This window comes from Pseudorca crassidens, chromosome 17, assembly GCF_039906515.1.
Source record: "Pseudorca crassidens isolate mPseCra1 chromosome 17, mPseCra1.hap1, whole genome shotgun sequence".
Lineage (NCBI taxonomy): Eukaryota > Metazoa > Chordata > Mammalia > Artiodactyla > Delphinidae > Pseudorca > Pseudorca crassidens.
Window position 1 is genome coordinate 5,443,107 of NC_090312.1, and position 18,073 is coordinate 5,461,179.

The 18,073-nt window shown below is 47.0% G+C and overlaps 1 protein-coding gene across 1 annotated transcript in view; it reads left to right on the plus strand.

Annotated features, from left to right (window-relative positions):
* FAM135B (family with sequence similarity 135 member B) overlaps positions 1-18,073 on the plus strand; it is a 269,743-nt gene that overhangs the window by 186,565 nt on the left and 65,105 nt on the right. The window contains exon 7 of the mRNA XM_067712826.1: positions 1,735-1,861. Coding sequence (XP_067568927.1) covers positions 1,735-1,861 — 127 coding nt within the window. The remainder of the gene's footprint in view (positions 1-1,734; positions 1,862-18,073) is intronic.

Sequence of the window (18,073 nt, forward strand, 5' to 3'; positions counted from 1 at the left end):
CGTCTGCAATGTTCCTTTTACCCATTTTCTAGCTAAACTGTAGACTTGCTTCGAATCTCAGTTCTAAACAAATGGGAGAAATGATTTTATTAGAGTTGATTGTATTTGTGGTATTTTCAAAATAGCTATATAAATATAATGGTTATATTAGATATTATTATTTTTGTAGTATTATTGACAATAACTTCTAGCATTTATTGAATCATTACTATTTGCCAGACATGGTATTTAAAGGCGTATGTGGCTAAGCTCATGGAATCCTCAAACAACCCCACTGTTAAGGTGCTGGTATCAATTCTTCTGACTTACGAGGAAACAGAGGCACTGGGAAGTTTAAAACTTTCCCCACGGAGCTGACAGATGCTGCTTCTGGGATTTCAACCCTGGCAGCCCAGCTCTACCGGTTGCCTCTTAACCACTTGGCGATACACACTCTGCTTAAGTATCATCTCTAGCTGTTCATCCCTTTCACCCAGCTTGGTTTGTAAACTTCCCTTCTGTTCTCACTGGCCTGAGTTTACCCGCATTGTATATATTACATCTGCCTCCCTCTCTAGACCCAAATGTCTTTACACCGAGGACCATGCCTTAACCATCTTGCCACCCACACACTGAGGCAGTGTACCTCACACACTGCCTGGCATATAGCATTAGCCCGATAAGTATTTGAATAAATGAGTTAAACCCAAATATAACGTTAGCTTTATTTCCCCATCAAGCTTTTACTCTGGAAGGTGTAAGTTCAATCCTTCCACAAATATTTCTTGAGCACCTAGGCTGGAGATAATGCCATCTGGGGCCTTGTATTATCAAGACCCTCTTGGCCATTGGAGACTTTTACTCTTCCTGGGGGAATTAGACATGCCCATAAAAAAATGTTCACAATATGACATGACAATTAACCATTAGGGTGTTTAATAGAAGGGATCTGAAAGAAAGGGAAAAGAGGTTTAAGTAGACTTTACCGATAGATCCATTGGTGAAACTCGAAAAGGTTGAGGGAGAGAGAAATGATCATAAACCCAAATAAGAGGAATTCAGCTCACACAGACTTTTCTAATCTCCTCTGATCCTAAAGTTGACGATTGCAGGCACACTCTGCCGGTTGATCTTGTGATGACTTGCAGAGCTGGGCAGGGTCTGTGTTTTTGTCTGGGAACAGCTACAGTGTTTCTAAGTAGCATCGATGCGGTGAGAGTCTTTGACATCCACGATCCTATGAGACTCCCGCGGGGGTCGTGGAGGTGGGTATCGTTTTACGCTCTTCCACAGAAGAACAGAGGTTCGGGGAGGGGATGGGGGTTGAGGGATCGCGCTCGGGTTATGCCAGTGAAAGGAGAGGGGAGGGGCTCAGACCAGGGCAGGCGGAGGCTCCCCTTGGCCTCTGGCCAGAAGCCCGTCCCACCTGCCCAGGTGGTTAAGTAACTTCTGCCCCAGTGAGTCTCAGCAGGCAGGTTGTGGGCATTTGGGGGGCGTTTCTCGGTACACATAGTGGGATGTGTGTCATCCTTGGCCCCCAGGCTCACGTGCCATTTGCACCCACTTGTCACGGCAGCATCAGAAAGTCCCACCCAAGCATCCCTCGAGGGTGAGCTACTTCTTCGAAACGGCTTATCTCATAGGCTCCCCGATAACAGCATCCAGGGCCTGAATTATTGGCCCCATCACTTTCTTCACATCCTTTTAGAAAAACATTATATAAATTTGCAATTCTTTCTATTCCCTTCTTTTCAGTTTTACTCGTCCAGGAAGAGGCTCCTGGCTTGGGAAAGGCGGCCCAGATACAGGACCAGAACAGTCTAGCCTTTCCCTGGAAAACCTGGTCTTTGGAGCTGGATACTGCAAGCCGACTTCCTCAGAGGTAATGTCTGCCTGGGGGCCGAGGCCCCAAGCCTTGCAGACTTCACTTTGCGGGATGCGTCTGTTCTGTGAAATCTCGGCTCCTTCCCAATGCCTCTGGTAGGGGCTCCTTGCTCCCTGCGCCCCTTCCTCTCGCCGATGCGCCCATCCCTTCTCTGATGGCTGCTGCATTCATCGAACGCGTTCCCAGTGCCAGGCCCCAGGGCTGATGCAGGGAGGAGCGTCTTCACGTGGCGCCTCTTCCATAGGTAACTCGAAGGATATGGTTCCGTGGAGGTCATGGGATGTGCTGTGAAGGGCTTCCCCCGGACCGTGTGGAACCTCAAAAGCCCATTCACATTAAGCTCATTTCAAAACCTGGCTCGATCCTTCATCTGCTTACTTCTCTGAGCCTCAGTTTTCCCACCTGTAGAGTGGGGTTGCTAATAGTTAATAACCTCACAGGATAATATGTGTATTCGTTGCTGTAATGGATAAAAAGTGCTTAGACCAGTACTTGGTACTTAGTAGGTGCTCAGTAAATATGCGTACCCTGTCCTTCCCCTTGGTCCTTCTTCCTAAGAAACACCTGTTGTTACACTTCTGTGACACACAGGGCTTTAGGCATCTACAGCATTACTCTATATTTCTTTTGAGCCAATACACGATTGCTATTACTAGGGGCCTGCTCAGAAATAACCAGATTGTATTTGTCTGGGCTCACCAGAGAAGTAGAATCAATAAGAGGTGATAGATAGAGACGAGACATTTATGCATCTCCCTTCTATATTATAAGAAATTGTCTCATGCTATCTTGGAGGATGAAAGGTCCCACGATGTGACATCAGCGTCCTAGAGACGTGGGAGAGTCAATGGTGTAAACTCCTATCTGAGTCTGAGGTTTTTTGTTTGTTTGTTTTGTTTTTAAACATTTATTTATTTATTTATTTTGGCTGCATCGGGTCTCAGTTGCGGCATGCGGGATCCTCATTGCGGCACACGGGCTCTCTAGTTGGGGCCCGTGGGCTTAGTTGCCCCGTGGCATGTGGGAGCTTACTTCCCCGACCAGAGATCGAACCTGCGTCCCCTGTTTTGGAAGGCGGATTCTGAACCACTGGACTACCAGGGAAGTCCCTGAGTCTGAGTTTTAAGGCAGGAGAAAACCTGTGTCCCAGTGCAAAGACAGGAAGAGAGAGAAACCCTCTCTCGCTCAGCCTTTTTGTTCTGCTCAGACCGTTGATGGAGTGCATGTTGCCCACCCACGCTGGGGAGGGCAATCTGCTTTACTCATGCTGCTCTTTGAAACGTTCATCTCATCCAGAAACAGCCTCACAGACACACCCAGAACGATTTTTAACCAAATATCTGGGTACCCTGTGTCCTAGTCAGGTTGACACACACAGTTAACCATCATACAACCCGTGTCGTAAGTGGGAAAATTTGCCCACTCAGCCAGCCCTCAAAAGAGATGCTGCATCTCCCTGTGCAGCCAGGCCCTGTCCGCAGACGTTCCAGCACATCCGGTCCTACACTCAGCTGGCTCTCCTGTGACATCACCTTTCCCAGCTCTGAGCCCAACCAGGAAGTCTGGCCGCAAAAGCTGCCCCGTCAAGTTTCCATCTTGTCCTGGCGGCTGTGTCACATGTTCTCAAGAGTGGAGCTTAGAAGAAAATTGCCAAGACCCTCCTGAGGGACAGGGGACCTGAACCCAGGACTGGGCTCTGTGCCCAGGAGGGCACAGACTTTAGAGCCAAAGACAACTGCTGTGCAGGTGGACTCCTGTTGATGCAGGACCCCCGGCAACCACCGAGCCGTAGGAACCAGTGTCCTGAGCATCGGCAAAAGACCTGGGGACAGTAGCAAGGGAGAGGAAAGCAGAGACCCAGCCAGCAGGGGTGGGCATTTCCTTATTACCTTGTGCGCATGGACGGCTTCAGGGCTCCAGGATGGGATGCGGAGGGGTGGAATCCAGGGACTTCCTGCTCCCTCTGTATCCCCAAGGCCAGGCGCAGACCCTTCCTCATCAGGGGCTGCTGTGTGCCCCCCCAGGTCACCCCCGACCCCTGCCGCAGGTCAGTCCCTGCTCCAGACCCGCCGGAGCTTGACTGAAGGCTTTGCTGGGACCAGATCACAGCCCAGCTTCTCCGTCTGTACAGTCCTACTTCTCATTCCCCTGGCTCCAAGAACCTCCCCAGTAGAGCCACGTGACAATCTCCAGTTCAGACTCTGTGTTCCAGGGAACGTGGTTTGGAACATCAGGGGTCATAGATCAGTTCAAAGCATCTTTTGACACTTACATCCCAAGACAAGGGCCTTTGCTGGGGCCACAGGAGCATATGGGGATGATGGTGATCTGTGGTCTGCCCCGAAGGGACTCTCTGTTCCTTCCTGTCTGCACAGCCTCTCATGCCTCATCCAGTTGCCACCACCTCCGTGAAGCACTCTCTGATTTCCTAGCAAGAAATTCCCTCTCCCAGATGTTTTCACCACAGTCAACTCTAGGCCTCTCTGTCTTTCCTCCACTGGGCTCCGAGTGGTTGGGGACAGAGGCCATTGCCTTTAGCTCCACACCTTCAGGGCCCAGCGCCGTGCCTGGCACACGTAGTGGGTGCTCAGGAAATGTGTGTTGGACGAACGATTGATCCAAGTGCACGGTCGTGTTTATATAGAACTCGGAGCGGCGAGAGGGCTGAGCCGCAAGGTGTTCCTTGCCTTACCTGGCAGCAGACAGACGGCAGCGGGAGAGCAGGAGAGTGAGACACCTCCATGGACATGTGGGCGCCAAGCGGGACTGCCCTTGGCAGAAACCCTAGACCTGGCATGGGGTGAGGTAGGGAACATTGTAGACCATTTCAGCCTGATTCGGTGACATCTGAAGAGAAGATGTGGCAGGGATGTGGCAGAGAGAAGCTTCTGGTTTCGAATACCTGCTCTGCTCAGTGCTTTGTGCCGTGGACGACCCTATTCGCCCTGTAAAAACTCAGGCTGCTCAACTCTAAAATGGGATAATACCTGTATTTTAGAAGGGATTTTAGGCCTTAGTCTGTGTAAAAACAGTAGAGAAATAGACCCATAGCGGGCACACAGTACAGTAGAATTTTTTCCCCCATTCTTTTCTGAGCTGTTTTTGGGGATGTGTGTCAAAGAAGATATACCTGACTTTTACCAGAGTCAGATAAAATAGCTTATTTGGGGATGCTCAGTGGTGAACTTGCTCGCAGCTCAGCGGGGTATTTTCAGGACCTGATTCTTTCCCTGTGCCTTTTCCATTTGGGTCCCATCCAGTTATGCAGGCTCAGAGCCTCGTGCCCATCCTGTGCCTTCCCACCTGGCAAGGGCTGCCAAGCAAAGAATGAAATCCACTCCCCCGCCTCCCGGGGGGCTGTGCCTCCCAGATCCCCAAGAAGCCCAGCGCAGCAGCAAATAACATCGAAGTCCGTGCAGATTGCAGCGTCCGCTGGAGCGATCAGAGAACAGGTGTTCCCTTCAAAATAAGCCTTTCTGTGCAGAGACATGTGCAGAAACTAGAGATTCACAGCAAAATGAGCCCATTGGCGTGGAAAATCATGGGGAGCTGAGGCTTGCTGTGACGTGTCACGCCCCTTTTCCCATAAGCCCAGGTCCCTCTGGTCCTGCAGCCCTGCTCTTTCCTGCAGCATCTTAGGCAGGGAGAACTTCACAGTCAGGGTTGGAGCCAGAGCTTACGGTCCCCTTCCCCGAAAGCCAGCAGCTCTGCCCTAGGGGAATTATTTTCCCTCTCCCACTCATGGCTTATCTGTCAAAGAGGATACTAATGCCTGCCTTGCAGGGTTGCTGAGAAGATTAAATGAAATAAGCATATAAAAGCCTGGAGCAGAGAGCTTGGCACAATAAAATCCTCTGCTGGTCTTATTTTTCTTTGAATTTATCCACGTAATGAAATCAAACATTACTACAAGAACCTCAGCGTTATCTTGTGGATAGGACATGGAACGAAGGATCTTAGATGTTTCCTGTTCTTGGCTGTACCCTGCTGTGTGACCCTGAGCCAGATACTTGCCCTTTCTGGGCCCCAGTTTCTCAATGTCTAGAAAGAGGATTGGATGAGATCGTGCTGGAGGCCTCCTTCAGTCTTTGCTATGCTGTTTTTACTGTGATATCCCTGACACTGCCTGGTACAACTGGGGACATGACGTATGCTTGATGTATTCATTCAGATTCTACAGAGAAACAGAATCAGTAGGATAATATGCCTGTGCATATATTTATATATATAAAGAGAGAGAGACAGAGACAGAGACAGAGAGACAGAGAGACAGACAGGTTTATTGTAAGGAATTGTCTCATGCAAATGTGGAGGCCAGCAAGTCCAAACCTGCAGGTCAGGACAACTGGCTGGAGACCCAGGGAAGAGCTACAGTTTAAGTCCAAAGGCCTTCTGCTGACCAAATAGCCAACTTCCTTCTTCTTTAGGGTGGGGAGGGCAGGTCTTGCGTTCATCAGTTGTTTTCTTTTAACGTCTTCAACTGATTGGACGAGGCCCACCCATATTGTGGAGGGTAATCTGCTTTACTCAGAGTCTGATGATTTAAAGGTTAATCTCCTCTGAAACATACCTTCACAGAGACATCTAGAATAACGCTGGACCGCCTATCTGGGTGCCATAGATGGGCCCAACTGACATGAGAAATTAACCATCACATTTAATCAATGCTCAGAGTCTGACAGACTCTTCTTGAAGATCAGGAATCCAGTGACTCAAAATTAGGAGAATCCCTTTCTCGGTCCAGGGAAGCTGCACACCCACGTCCTTCTCACTGAATGAAATAAGTGGGGTTGTTCCAATTCCCCGGGGGAGGAATGGCCACGTGGTGGAGAGATGCAGCCTTTAGAACTCTCCTCATTCTCAGAGCTCTGCTTCTTCAGCAGGAGCATCAGTGTGTCTGTCTATTTATCTGTCTGCCAGTCCTTTACTTAGCCCCTACTCTGTGCTAGCATCTCTGTGCTGCAGGGGCTGAAACAAATAAAACTCAGTCCTTACCCTCACTGGGTCATGAGATCCAGTGTGTGAGGCAAAGGAGAAACGAAAAGTTTTGAATTCCACGATCGTTTGAAATCACATTTTTGAACACCTGCTCTGCACCGAGGGACTCTGTGAAACCACTGCTGCACGTGGACTCTGTCAATGTCCACAAAAAAGTTTCCTATTTTCATTGACAGCTGAAGAAACTGAGACAGAGAGAGGTTAAGCCACATCTGTAAAGTCACACAGCTGGGCAGGGACCAAGCTGGCGTTTTAACTCAGTCAGCCCGATGCCAGCCCACCACCCGTCATCAGCCACTAGGTTGATGGTCAACCAAAGAAGGGGCTTTGGTTCGTCCGCTTTGTGAGGGCAGGTGCTTTTCTGCTTCGTTCCCCTGCGTGTGCCTGGCTCAGTGCGCGTGCTCAACGAGTGTCTGAGATCGTGGACTCTGAGAACATCAGAATATGCGAGAGAACGAAAGCCCTTGTATGCAGATGGTTAGGCATTTAACTCTCCAACAGATGTGTTTCCCGCCGGTGCTCTGAGCCTCCCGAGTCCTGTGCTAACCCGTGGAGGTCACAGAAACCGTGCTGCCAGAGCAGGTGACTGTGCCTGAGATGAACACCTTGGCCACCAAAGTGAAATCCCTCCATCCTCTGCTTCCCTTAGAAGGTGGTTCCCCAGACAGAGGAACGTGTGTCATTGAGAGGAAATGCCAGCTTCCTTTTAAGTCAGATTGCCGAGAACTGAAGAACGGCATCTTCCTTGAAGGGAATAATGCTCGCACAGCGCATGCGCACACAGGACCTGGCTTTGCAAGTCCTTCTGTGCTGAGCCTTGTGGCGTGACGGCCCTGCCCTGACTGATGGGAGGCGCGGGTCTGGTGAGCATGGAGGTGGGAGGGAAAGTGAGGCACGGACCTGACTTCCAAGCAGAAATCTCCCCTCTCCCAGGCATGCGCTTCCTCGTTTTCCTTCTGCTCCATTTTTATTGGGTTCTTTGCTCTTTGCCCTTTGCTTTAAATATACGCTTGCTTTCTTGAGGATCTGGAGTCATGAGGATAAGACACAGACATTCATTATTACTGTTAACGCATCATTAGGTTGACTCTGGGTGGTGACATCTCCGTAGGTAGAGACACTGCCATTGGTTTGGTGGCTAATCAGATAATTATCAAGCACCTACTATGTCTCAGGCTCTGTACGAGGAATTTGTGACGTAGCACTAAGGAAACTGGCTGCCTGACCTGCCTGGTGGGATGTTGTCATTTCTGTTGCTCTTGGTGCCCATCTGAGTCGTTGGCACGTCGTAGGTGCTCAGTTAATGTTGGAGGGACAGATGAGGTGAGTTGAGATCTCATTAGATTCTTGATCTTATATAAGATGTGACCACAGATGACTTAGCCATCAGACACAGTAGGCTCAGTGCTGAGGGCCCAGAGTACTTTCAGGGGCTGACAGAAATGTTTTCATTTCATTTAAAATCAGAACCAAAAGATGGAGATAATCCAATGTGGATTATATTAATCTTCGTATCAGTGCAATCATACAAACGTAATTTTAAATCTATTTTTTAGTGGATGAAAGTGCCTGGGGCCCACAAAAGTCATAATTTGGCCCCGAGAACAATGATTGTTCCTTGGTTTTTGTTTCCTGATTATGGGCATAAGAACGCAGAGTCTGGTGAACTCAGGTAACTTCCCCAAATGGACAAGTGCAAACCTGCAATTCAGCTCTCTGGCCCTGTGCTTTGTCAAAACTCATTTCACCGGTGTGATACCTACACGTGGAGTGTGCTACACAGATATTTGTATGTGAATGAAATCGAAGAGATTTCAGAGGGTGCAGAGAACAGCTGTTTGAAATGTGTGAACGCTGTGCTCTGAGGTTAATAAGTACCCGAGGAAGGACCAGAAGTTACCAGGAAAACAGTAGTTACTTAAAGGAAAGCATGGGTTATAGTTCTCACAAAAACTGCATTTAATGCCTTCTGTTACTTTGGGAAGTACGATGGCAAACACTGTTGTGTTCTGCCACTCCATTAAAATTAAATAGTTCTAAATTTCTCATTTAAATGATTTTCTCATTTACTAAAATCCTGTGGAATAGATAGCAGGTTGCTAAGTGGTGCACAGGCTATGACGGGCTTTCTCCATGTGGTATATTGCATCCATCTGCATATGGATCCAACACGATTGCACAGGTCATTTCTAAGAGGATATAAATCAGTGGAAGTGGGCTTTTCATGCAAAAGCCTATAGTATTGCTTATTTACGCACCACCCTTTTCATTAGTGAAAAATTGCCTTTATTCCACATTGCCTGCTTTCAGGTGTCTTGTCCCTCTCCAAAGTGTCTAGGCAGGATGGGGGATGTCAGGTCGCAAAGATGAGGTAGGTGCCTCCCTTCCCAGACTGCCCTGCGTTTCCCCACTGCATCTTCAGGTTCCAGTGCAGCAGACGCTCAGTGAACACGTACCAAGTGAATACAAGATGCAGACACAGCAGAGCATACAGGCAAGATCACCAGATTTGGAGGAAGAAGACCTGGTAGGGCTAAGGCCAGGTTCTTCCATGGATTAGCTATGAAAGCTTGGACAAGTCATTTCACCACTCTGAGCCTGTTTCTTCTTGTTGTCTTAATGGAGAGGAAGAAACCCACTCACTTTGTGAATTTTGCCTGGGATTCAAGATGGGAAAGGTGGTTCCCCCTTTGAGCATCCCTGTCTCCCGACCGTCTCCTCTCTCCCAGGGATGGTGTGATGGTGACACCACAAATCACAGTTACCTTCTAGCATAATTATATCAGCTAAATATATTGAACACTCCTTTGTGTTAGCCTCTGCGCTGGGTGTTTTCATTATGCTCCCTGCATAGAATCACACGATACAGTTGAGGAAACTGAAGCTCTAATAACTTCAGCAAATTGCTCAACGTCAGGTAGCCGGTCCCTGGCAGGGCTGAGGCGTGAGCCCAGGGATGCTGAGTCTGACCCCTGCTTTCTGTCCACTTGGAATCATTTCTCACCTGCTCGTCTCCTTCAATCCTCCTGTAAGCGTTGGGGCTGTGTCTGCCGCACTCCGCACCAAGTATCTAATCCAGGTATCTCCTGAATCAATAATTATATTAAAGTGTGCTCCTTTCTGCAGATAATAATAATTGTTTTTGAGGAGCCTGAGTGTAAACCTTTCCTCCTGCGCTTTTTCAGACAATGCTTACAGCTAATGCTCAAGCGGGAGGATGCGTGAAGTCATCGTGAACGAATTAGCCCCATCCCTAGTTTCCTGGAATTTACAATGTTGCCAGAAAAAAAATATTGAAAAAGTAATTTCATGGAAGATAAACATTAAGAAAGAATCATCTACAGTGCTGTAGCACTGCTGGAACCTGTAACGGGGTGGTCTCAAGACTGTCAGGGTGATTGAGGGCAGGCTTCTCTGCAGGAGGAAATTTAAGTCGATTTTTCAGCTAGTAGGTAACAGGGTGCAGGACTGGGTTTAGATCCGTCTCTTGCCATGGACTAGTGGCTTCCCAAGCCCTCCATCTTCCAAGGCTAGACATCAGTACCTGTAGGACCTTTGAAGTCATTTGGCCCATCTTTCTTGTTTTAGAGAGAATGTCCTTAGCTTGAAGCTTTGATTTATTACTTTATTTAACATGTTTCTATAGAGCACCTATTTTCATTGACCTCGTGATGAATTAGACAAGCACAGCCTAGAGAGAGAGGAGGACATCACACTGCAGGGGGTTGGTCTTTGGATAGGGATCTGCTAGTGAAGCATAAAGGAAGGTCGCAGGGCAGTCTGGGAAGGGATGCACCTACCTCATCTTTGCTACCTGGCATCCCCCATCCTGCCTAGACTCTTTGGAGAGGGACAAGACATCTGAAAGTAGGCAGTGTGGAATAAAGGCAGTTTTTCACTAATGAAGTCGGATGTAGTCAGGAAACACTTCTCAGAGTGAAGGGTCTCTAATCTGAGTCTAATAAATGGATTGTCAGTGGTTGAGGGGAGGGGAGGGGTGAGGAAGGGTTACAGCAGGGCCAAGGGCAGGGAGTGAAGGGGCGTGGCACATCTGGGGACTCCAGGGAGGTCATTGTGAACAGACATGGGGCCAGGAAGGTCACCAGTGATCTGATCATTAGGAACCCTGTGAATAGGTTAGCCACAAAAATATTACAAGCAGGGGATTGGCACAAAAGGATGGGTTATCTTTCTTGCTGCTGTACAGAGGACTGATTGAAGGAGAGGGCTGAGGCCAGAGAGGCAAGGTTGGAGGCTGTTGCAGTGGTCCAGGAAAGCGTAGAATAGTTGCCTGGGCAACGCAGAGGTGAGTTGAGCAGAGTGGAAAGATAAATGGATGTCAGAGCTGCAACTGAAGTAGGATGGAGAGATTGCAAATTAAGTAGATGTACTAGTTGTCTGTCAAGGGTCCTAACGGACGACCCTAATTTAGGCTTTTACATTGAATAAATGAATGTTTAACTCACAGAAGGGAATATATGTGATCCTCTCTGCCCAGAATATCCTTCTCTGACCCTCTCCCGTCACTCTTCCCACCCAAAGAACTCCTATTTAGCCTTCAAAACCCAATTCAGTCCTTGCCTTTTTTGTGAAGCCTTCTTTGACCACCCCAGGTAACCCTAAGCCCCTAATCTGTCTGTCCTACATTTGCACTTTGGGCATACTTCTCTTATTTTGCTTCAATGTAATGATTGTCTAATGAGTCTCTTTGTTCCACTTGAAAGCATTCTGTGAGGGCATAGTCGTTAATCTCAACACTCACAGTTAAATCACTCCAAGCACATTTTACCCCCCTTTCCCAGGGTAAACCCAGATCATGCCCTTGAGGATACAGACAAATGATAGACTTGATCAGTAACCGGAGTTTTAAGCAAGAAGGAATTACGGAACCCAGGAGCGAGCTGACAGTGTCCGGAGGTCTTTGCCACGTGCCTGCCTTTGCCCTCTTTGTGGGTGTCGTGACAGGTCATGCGGAGTCTACATCAAAGAGATTAGGGGCTGAAAGAGATCGAGGCTTTGTACATTGCCTGGTCGGGAAAGAGGGAGTTGGGCCCTTGGGCAGGTTCCCATTACATGATGTCTAACACACCACCAGCCTGCCAGGCTACTAGTTCAGAGAATCGTCTCTGTCACTCACTTGCCCAAGAACCAGCAGTGGGGTGATATTGCCAAGAGAAGGAGGGTGGCAGGGGAGGAAGGGCATAAGCTTTAGTTCCAGACACCTGCTCTGAGGCGGGATGTGCAAACTTTGTGTTTGGTACTTTATTTTCTAAGCATTCATTGCATATCCAACATGCACTTCATGCTTAAGTCTGGGAATTAAGATAGAAGCAAGTGGTATATGTTTCCTGTTGTCAGGGAAGAAAGGAGAGAAAACATATAAATTCTTAATAATATTGTCATGAATGCAAAGAAGCTGCATGGGGGGATCTGACCTGGTCTGAGGGACAGGGCAGCTTCCCTGAGCAAAGGGAATGTAGGCTGGGATGTGAAGGATGAGACATAGCCAGGAGAAGTGAGGGGGGAAATAGGGCTGCCATGTACAGTTGTGTAAGTTGTACACTGTACATAGATGCCCGGTGGAGCAGGTGAGTTGGGGCTGAAATCCCACCCACTTTCCACTTGCCAAGCTGTGCATCGATAGGGTTGTGCCCACCCAGACAAGGGACCTTTTTTCCCCCCTAATTCATCCACGTAGGAGGGAAATTTCTTTCTGGTAGCACAGAGGCATCCAATGAGCTGACAGTGGCCCTGGAGGAGGAAGAATGTTTGAGCTAAAGGCTTGCTATGGCAGGGGAGTTCCCTGGTGGGCCAGTGGTTAGGATTCGGCGCTTTCACTGCCGTGGCCCAGGTTCAATCCTAGTCAGGGAGCTGAGATCCCACAAGATGCGCGGTGGGGCTAAAAAAAAAAAAAAAAAAAAAAAAAAAAAGTGTTGCTGTGGCAAAGGCCCAGAGGTGAGAAAAAGTGGCATGATAAAGGATGCTCTGGCCAGTGCGGCTGGGACCCAGTGACCAAGAGGGCGAGGGGCACGAGTGAGGCTGCTCAGGTAGTTGGGATCCTGTTATCCTGTTCGAAGGATAACAGGGCTGACCGCACAGGGTGACGGCTGATCGAGCGTGGAATGAATCTGAAACACCCAGACAGTGTCTGACAGGGAGGCTGGGCTCCTTGAACCAAAGCCGGCGTTGCTGTAATCACAGCAGCCTGACAGCCCACCTCTAGCACCCACGTCTCCATGCAGCTCTGCTGGTCTCCAGTCTCCATCCCACATTCATTCAGTCTTTCTAGAAAGGTGATTTGTTATTTCAGAAAAATGGCTTCATAAGGAAAGTCAGCTGTGGGTGACTAGATGTAGGAGAATGAGGCTTCCTGAGAGTACAGTGGTTCTTCACCAGAGCTGGGTGTTTGGGGGTGATTTGAGGCTAGAGTGTAGGATTGACTGTGGCATTGATCTGCACTGTGGGAGGGTCCACCACGTGTCCTAAGCATACACGGAGGGAAAGGAGGGAATCCAGGAGGTGGTGTCCCAGATGATTTGACCACTGCAAATACTGATGACCAAGTTAGAGAGGCGGGGCACAGTTACAGCCAGAAAGACAGTTGGCCGGGGGTTGACTCCAACTCTGCCAAGATACGTTTAGTGTTGTGTTAATGTGGAAACAAGGACTGAACCTAAAGCATTTCACTGTGAATGGATTTGTTGGACCTAAATCTCTCAGCCCGTTCTTGATAGATGGCGAGGGCCTGTAATTGACTTTGCCCAGAATAGTGGTTATTCATTTGGTTCTTTCTTGACATCTAGCTGGGCGCATATCCCCCAGTGGAAGTCTTGACGTCAAAGAGAAGGCCATTTCTCTTCACTGTGGTCTTAGTGTAAGGGTCACTGCTATAGGAGCCAGAATTTGGAGATTCTAGAAGGGATTTCCCCCAATGACAGTGCTGTGTGACCCCAGCAGAGACCACCCCCTGCAGATGCGCTAAATTAGGACACGTGGAACCTTGGTGTTCGGGTGGGTGTGGAAGAGACTGTGGAGATGGTCAAACCCCCTTCATTCTTTTTTTTTTTTTTTTTTTTTTTTGCGGTACGCGGGCCTCTCACTGTTGTGGCCTCTCCCGTTGTGGAGCACAGGCTCCGGACGCGCAGGCTCAGCGGCCATGGCTCATGGGCCCAGCCGCTCCGCGGCACGTGGGATCTTCCCGGACCGGGGCAGGAACCCGCATCCGCTGCATCGGCAGGTGGACTCTCAACCACTGCGCCACCAGGGAAGCCCCCCCCCCCCATTCTTTTAGGTGTCCCTAAGGACTGTTTTCCTCGCAATTAGGTTTAGGCTTTGGAACTAGGTTCTGGCCATTTAAATGGGAGGAGAAGCGATATAGGCCTCTTTCCCCACTCTTAAAACATCTTGCTTGATTCTCTGGCCTTTCTTTCCTTTCAGTGGTGACCCCAGGGGTCATGTGTTTAAGATGTCAGTGGCACAAAACAGAAGACACTGTTTGGAGGAGAGCCACACTGGAGAGCCACTGACCTGTATCAGACTTTGGGAAAACAGAAAAGACAGAGACTTGGGGCAAAAATTAGATTAATGCCCCAAATCTCCTATATACTGACCCAGAAAGCTTTAAGTCAGCTTCCATTCAGTTTCTAGGAGAAACCTGAAGACAAAATCAAAGAATTGAAGCAGATTTAAGAGCTCATAGAAGAGACTAGAAACAAATGCATTGACAGCCTAGGTTTTTTTTTTTTTTTTAACGTTTTTATTGGAGTGTAATTGCTTTACAATGCTGTGTTAGTTTCTGCTTTATAACAAAGTGAATCAGTTATACATATACATATATCCCCAAATCTCTTCCCTCTTGCGTCTCCCTCCCTCCCACCCTCCGTATCCCACCCTTCTAGCTGGTCACAAAACACCGAGCTGATCTCCCTGTGCTATGCGGCTGCTTCCACTAGCTGTCTGTTTTACATTCGGTAGTGTGTATATGTCCATGCCACTCTCTCACTTTGTCGCAGCTTACCGTCCCCCTCCCCATGTCCTCAAGTCCATTCTCTAGTAGGTCTGTGTCTTTATTCCCGTCTTGTCTCTAGGTTCTACATGACCTTTAATTTTTTTTTTTAGATTCCATATATATGTGTTAGCATACGGTATTTGTTTTTCTCTTTCTGACTTACTTCACTCTGTATGACACACTCTACGTCCATCCACCTCGCTACAAATAACTCAATTTCATTTCGTTTTATGGCTTAGTAATATTCCATTGTATATATGTGCCACATCTTCTTTATCCATTCATCTGTCGGTGGACACTTAGGTTGCTTCCATGTCCTGGCTATTGTAAATAGAGCTGCAATGAACATTGTGGTACATGACTCTTTTGAATTATGGTTTTCTTAGGGTATATGCCCAGTAGTGGGATTGCTGGGTCGTATGGTAATTTTATTTTTAGCTTTTTAAGGAACCTCCATACTGTTCTCCACAGTGGCTGAATCAATTTACATTCCCACCGACAGTGTATGAGAGTTCCCTTTTCTCCACACCCTCTCCAGCATTTATTGTTTGTAGATTTTTTAATGATGGCCATTCTGACCGGTGTGAGATGATATCGCATTGTAGTTTTGATTTGCATTTCCTAATGATTAATGATGTTGAGTATCCTTTCATGTGTTTGTTGGCAATCTGTATATCTTCTTTGGAGAAATGTCTATTTAGGTCTTCTGCCCATTTTTGGATTGGGTTGTTTGTTTATTTGATATTGAGCTACATGAGCCGCTTGTAAATTTTGGAGATTAATCCTTTGTCAGTTGCTTCATTTTCAAATATTTTCTCCCATTCTGAGGGTTGTCTTTTGGTCTTGTTTATGGTTTCCTTTGCTGTGCAAAAGCTTTTAAGTTTCATTAGGTCCCATTTATTTATTTTTGTTTTTATTTCCATTTCTCTAGGAGGTGGGTCAGAAAGGATCTTGCTGTGATTTATGTCATAGAGTGTTCTGCCTATGTTTTCTTCTAAGAGTCTGATAGAGTCTGGCCTTACATTTAGGTCTTTAATCCATTTTGAGTTTATTTTGGTGTGTGGTGTTAGGGAGTGTTCTAATTCCATTCTTTTACATGTAGTTGTCCAGTTTTCCCAGCACTACTTATTGAAGAGGCTGTCTTTTCTCCATTGTATATTCTTGCTTCCTTTATCAAAGATAAGGTGACCATATGTGTGTGGGTTTATCTCTGGGCTTTCTATCCTGTTCCATTGATCTATATTTCTGTTTCTGTGCCAGTACCATACTGTCTTGATTACTGTAGCTTTGTAGTATAGTCTGAAATCAGAGCGCTTGATTCCTCCAGCTCCGTTTTTCTTTCTCAAGATTGATTTGGCTATTCGGGGTCTTTTGTGTTTCCATACAAATTGTGAAATTTTTTGTTCTAGTTCTGTGAAAAATGCCAGTTGTAGTTTGATAGGAATTGCATTGAATCTGTAGTTCACTTTGGGTAGTAGAGTCATTTTCACATTGTTGATTCTTCCAATCCAAGAACATGGTATATCTCTCCATCTATTTGTATCATCTTTAATTTCTTTCATCAGTGTCTTATAATTTTCTGCATACAGGTCTTTTGTCTCCTTAGGTAGGTTTATTCCTAGGTATTTTATTCTTTTTGTTGCAGTGGTAAATGGGAGTGTTTTCTTAATTTCACTTTCAGATTTTTCATCATTAGTGTATAGGACTGCAAGAGATTTCTGTGCATTAATTTTGTTTCCTGCTACTTTACCAAATTCATTGATTAGCTCTAGTAGTTTTCTGGTAGCATCTTTAGGATTCTCTATGTATAGTATCATGTTATCTGCAAACAGTGACAGCTTTACTTCTTCTTTTCCGATTTGTATTCCTTTTATTTCTTTTTCTTCTCTGATTGCTGTGGCTAAAACTTCCAAAACTGTGTTGAATAATAGTGGTGAGAGTGGGCAACCTTGTCTTGTTCCTGATCTTAGTGGAAATGGTTTCAGTTTTTCACCATTGAGGATGATGTTGGCTGTGGGTTTGTCATATATGGCCTTTATTATGTTGAGGTAAGTTCCCTCTATGCCTACTTTCTGGAGGGTTTTTATCATAAATGGGTGTTGAATTTTGGACAGCCTAGGTTTTTAAGAAAATTATATTGTTGAAGAAACCACCATCTTAGTCTACAAGACGATCTTTATTCAGAGATAATCTTAACCCTTGGGCCTCCGATACTATAGAGCAAGAGATAGACTTTGAATGCTGTATCCCCCCAAGGGATCATTTCCTCCACTGCCCCCTCAGTGCCCCAGAAGGCATAGCCAGGGGGCACTGACTACGTGGATCCAGGGGAATGGACCAAGGAGTTCCAAATAGTAGCAGAACGTGTGCGTCATCAAGGCTTTCCCACACCCAACCAGAGAGCCTACCTACCCTTTGTTGGCCCAGCAGGATTTCAAGATTGCTGCAGACCTATGTCTGTCTCCTGTTCTTCTTCATTCCTAGTGGGAGTGCCCATGGCAGTTACCCTCTCCTATTGTGCACCGTGAAGGACAGTTAATTTATACTTTTAGTTGTTTAGTTGTTGAACCAAGAAGAGCCCGATTCAGACCTATTGTCATGACCACCTCCCGTCACTCAGGAAACCCTACAGTTGGAATATGATGTAGTGGGTCCATAAGATTCGGGTTGTTTGCTGGTATGAAGGTATTGCAGGTGTGGGAAGAAGAGTGAAACAGATGGTTGGTGATCAGGATGACAGTGGTGGTAGAGCTGGGCTGTATTCTCACCAATATCCTTTCCCCTTAATGCACACGTTTGAAGATCTCTTTCCAAGCCTTGCTTGCAGTTAGTCTGGGGACATATGCCTGGATTCCAGCCAGTGGAATACATAAGGCATGTACCTTAAAAATGTTTTGCGTGGTGCTCTATGCTTTCCATTCATTCTGTGGAAGTGTTGGAGAACGCCTGTTAAAGGTGGGAGCATAGGAGGATGGAAGGACCCTGGGTCCTGAGTCCCTGCTTTTAGGACACCTGCTCACACAATACTGCTTACCCACAGTAACTTTTGCATAAGTGATAACTCAGCTTCGGCAGTGTTACACACTGAGAGTTCAGGGTTGTTTGTTACTGCAGCACAGTCTGACCTACCCTGACTATAACTATGGATCTCTGGAGGAAGGAATCTATATTTATCAAAGACTGGAAGTCTGACATGCAAAACC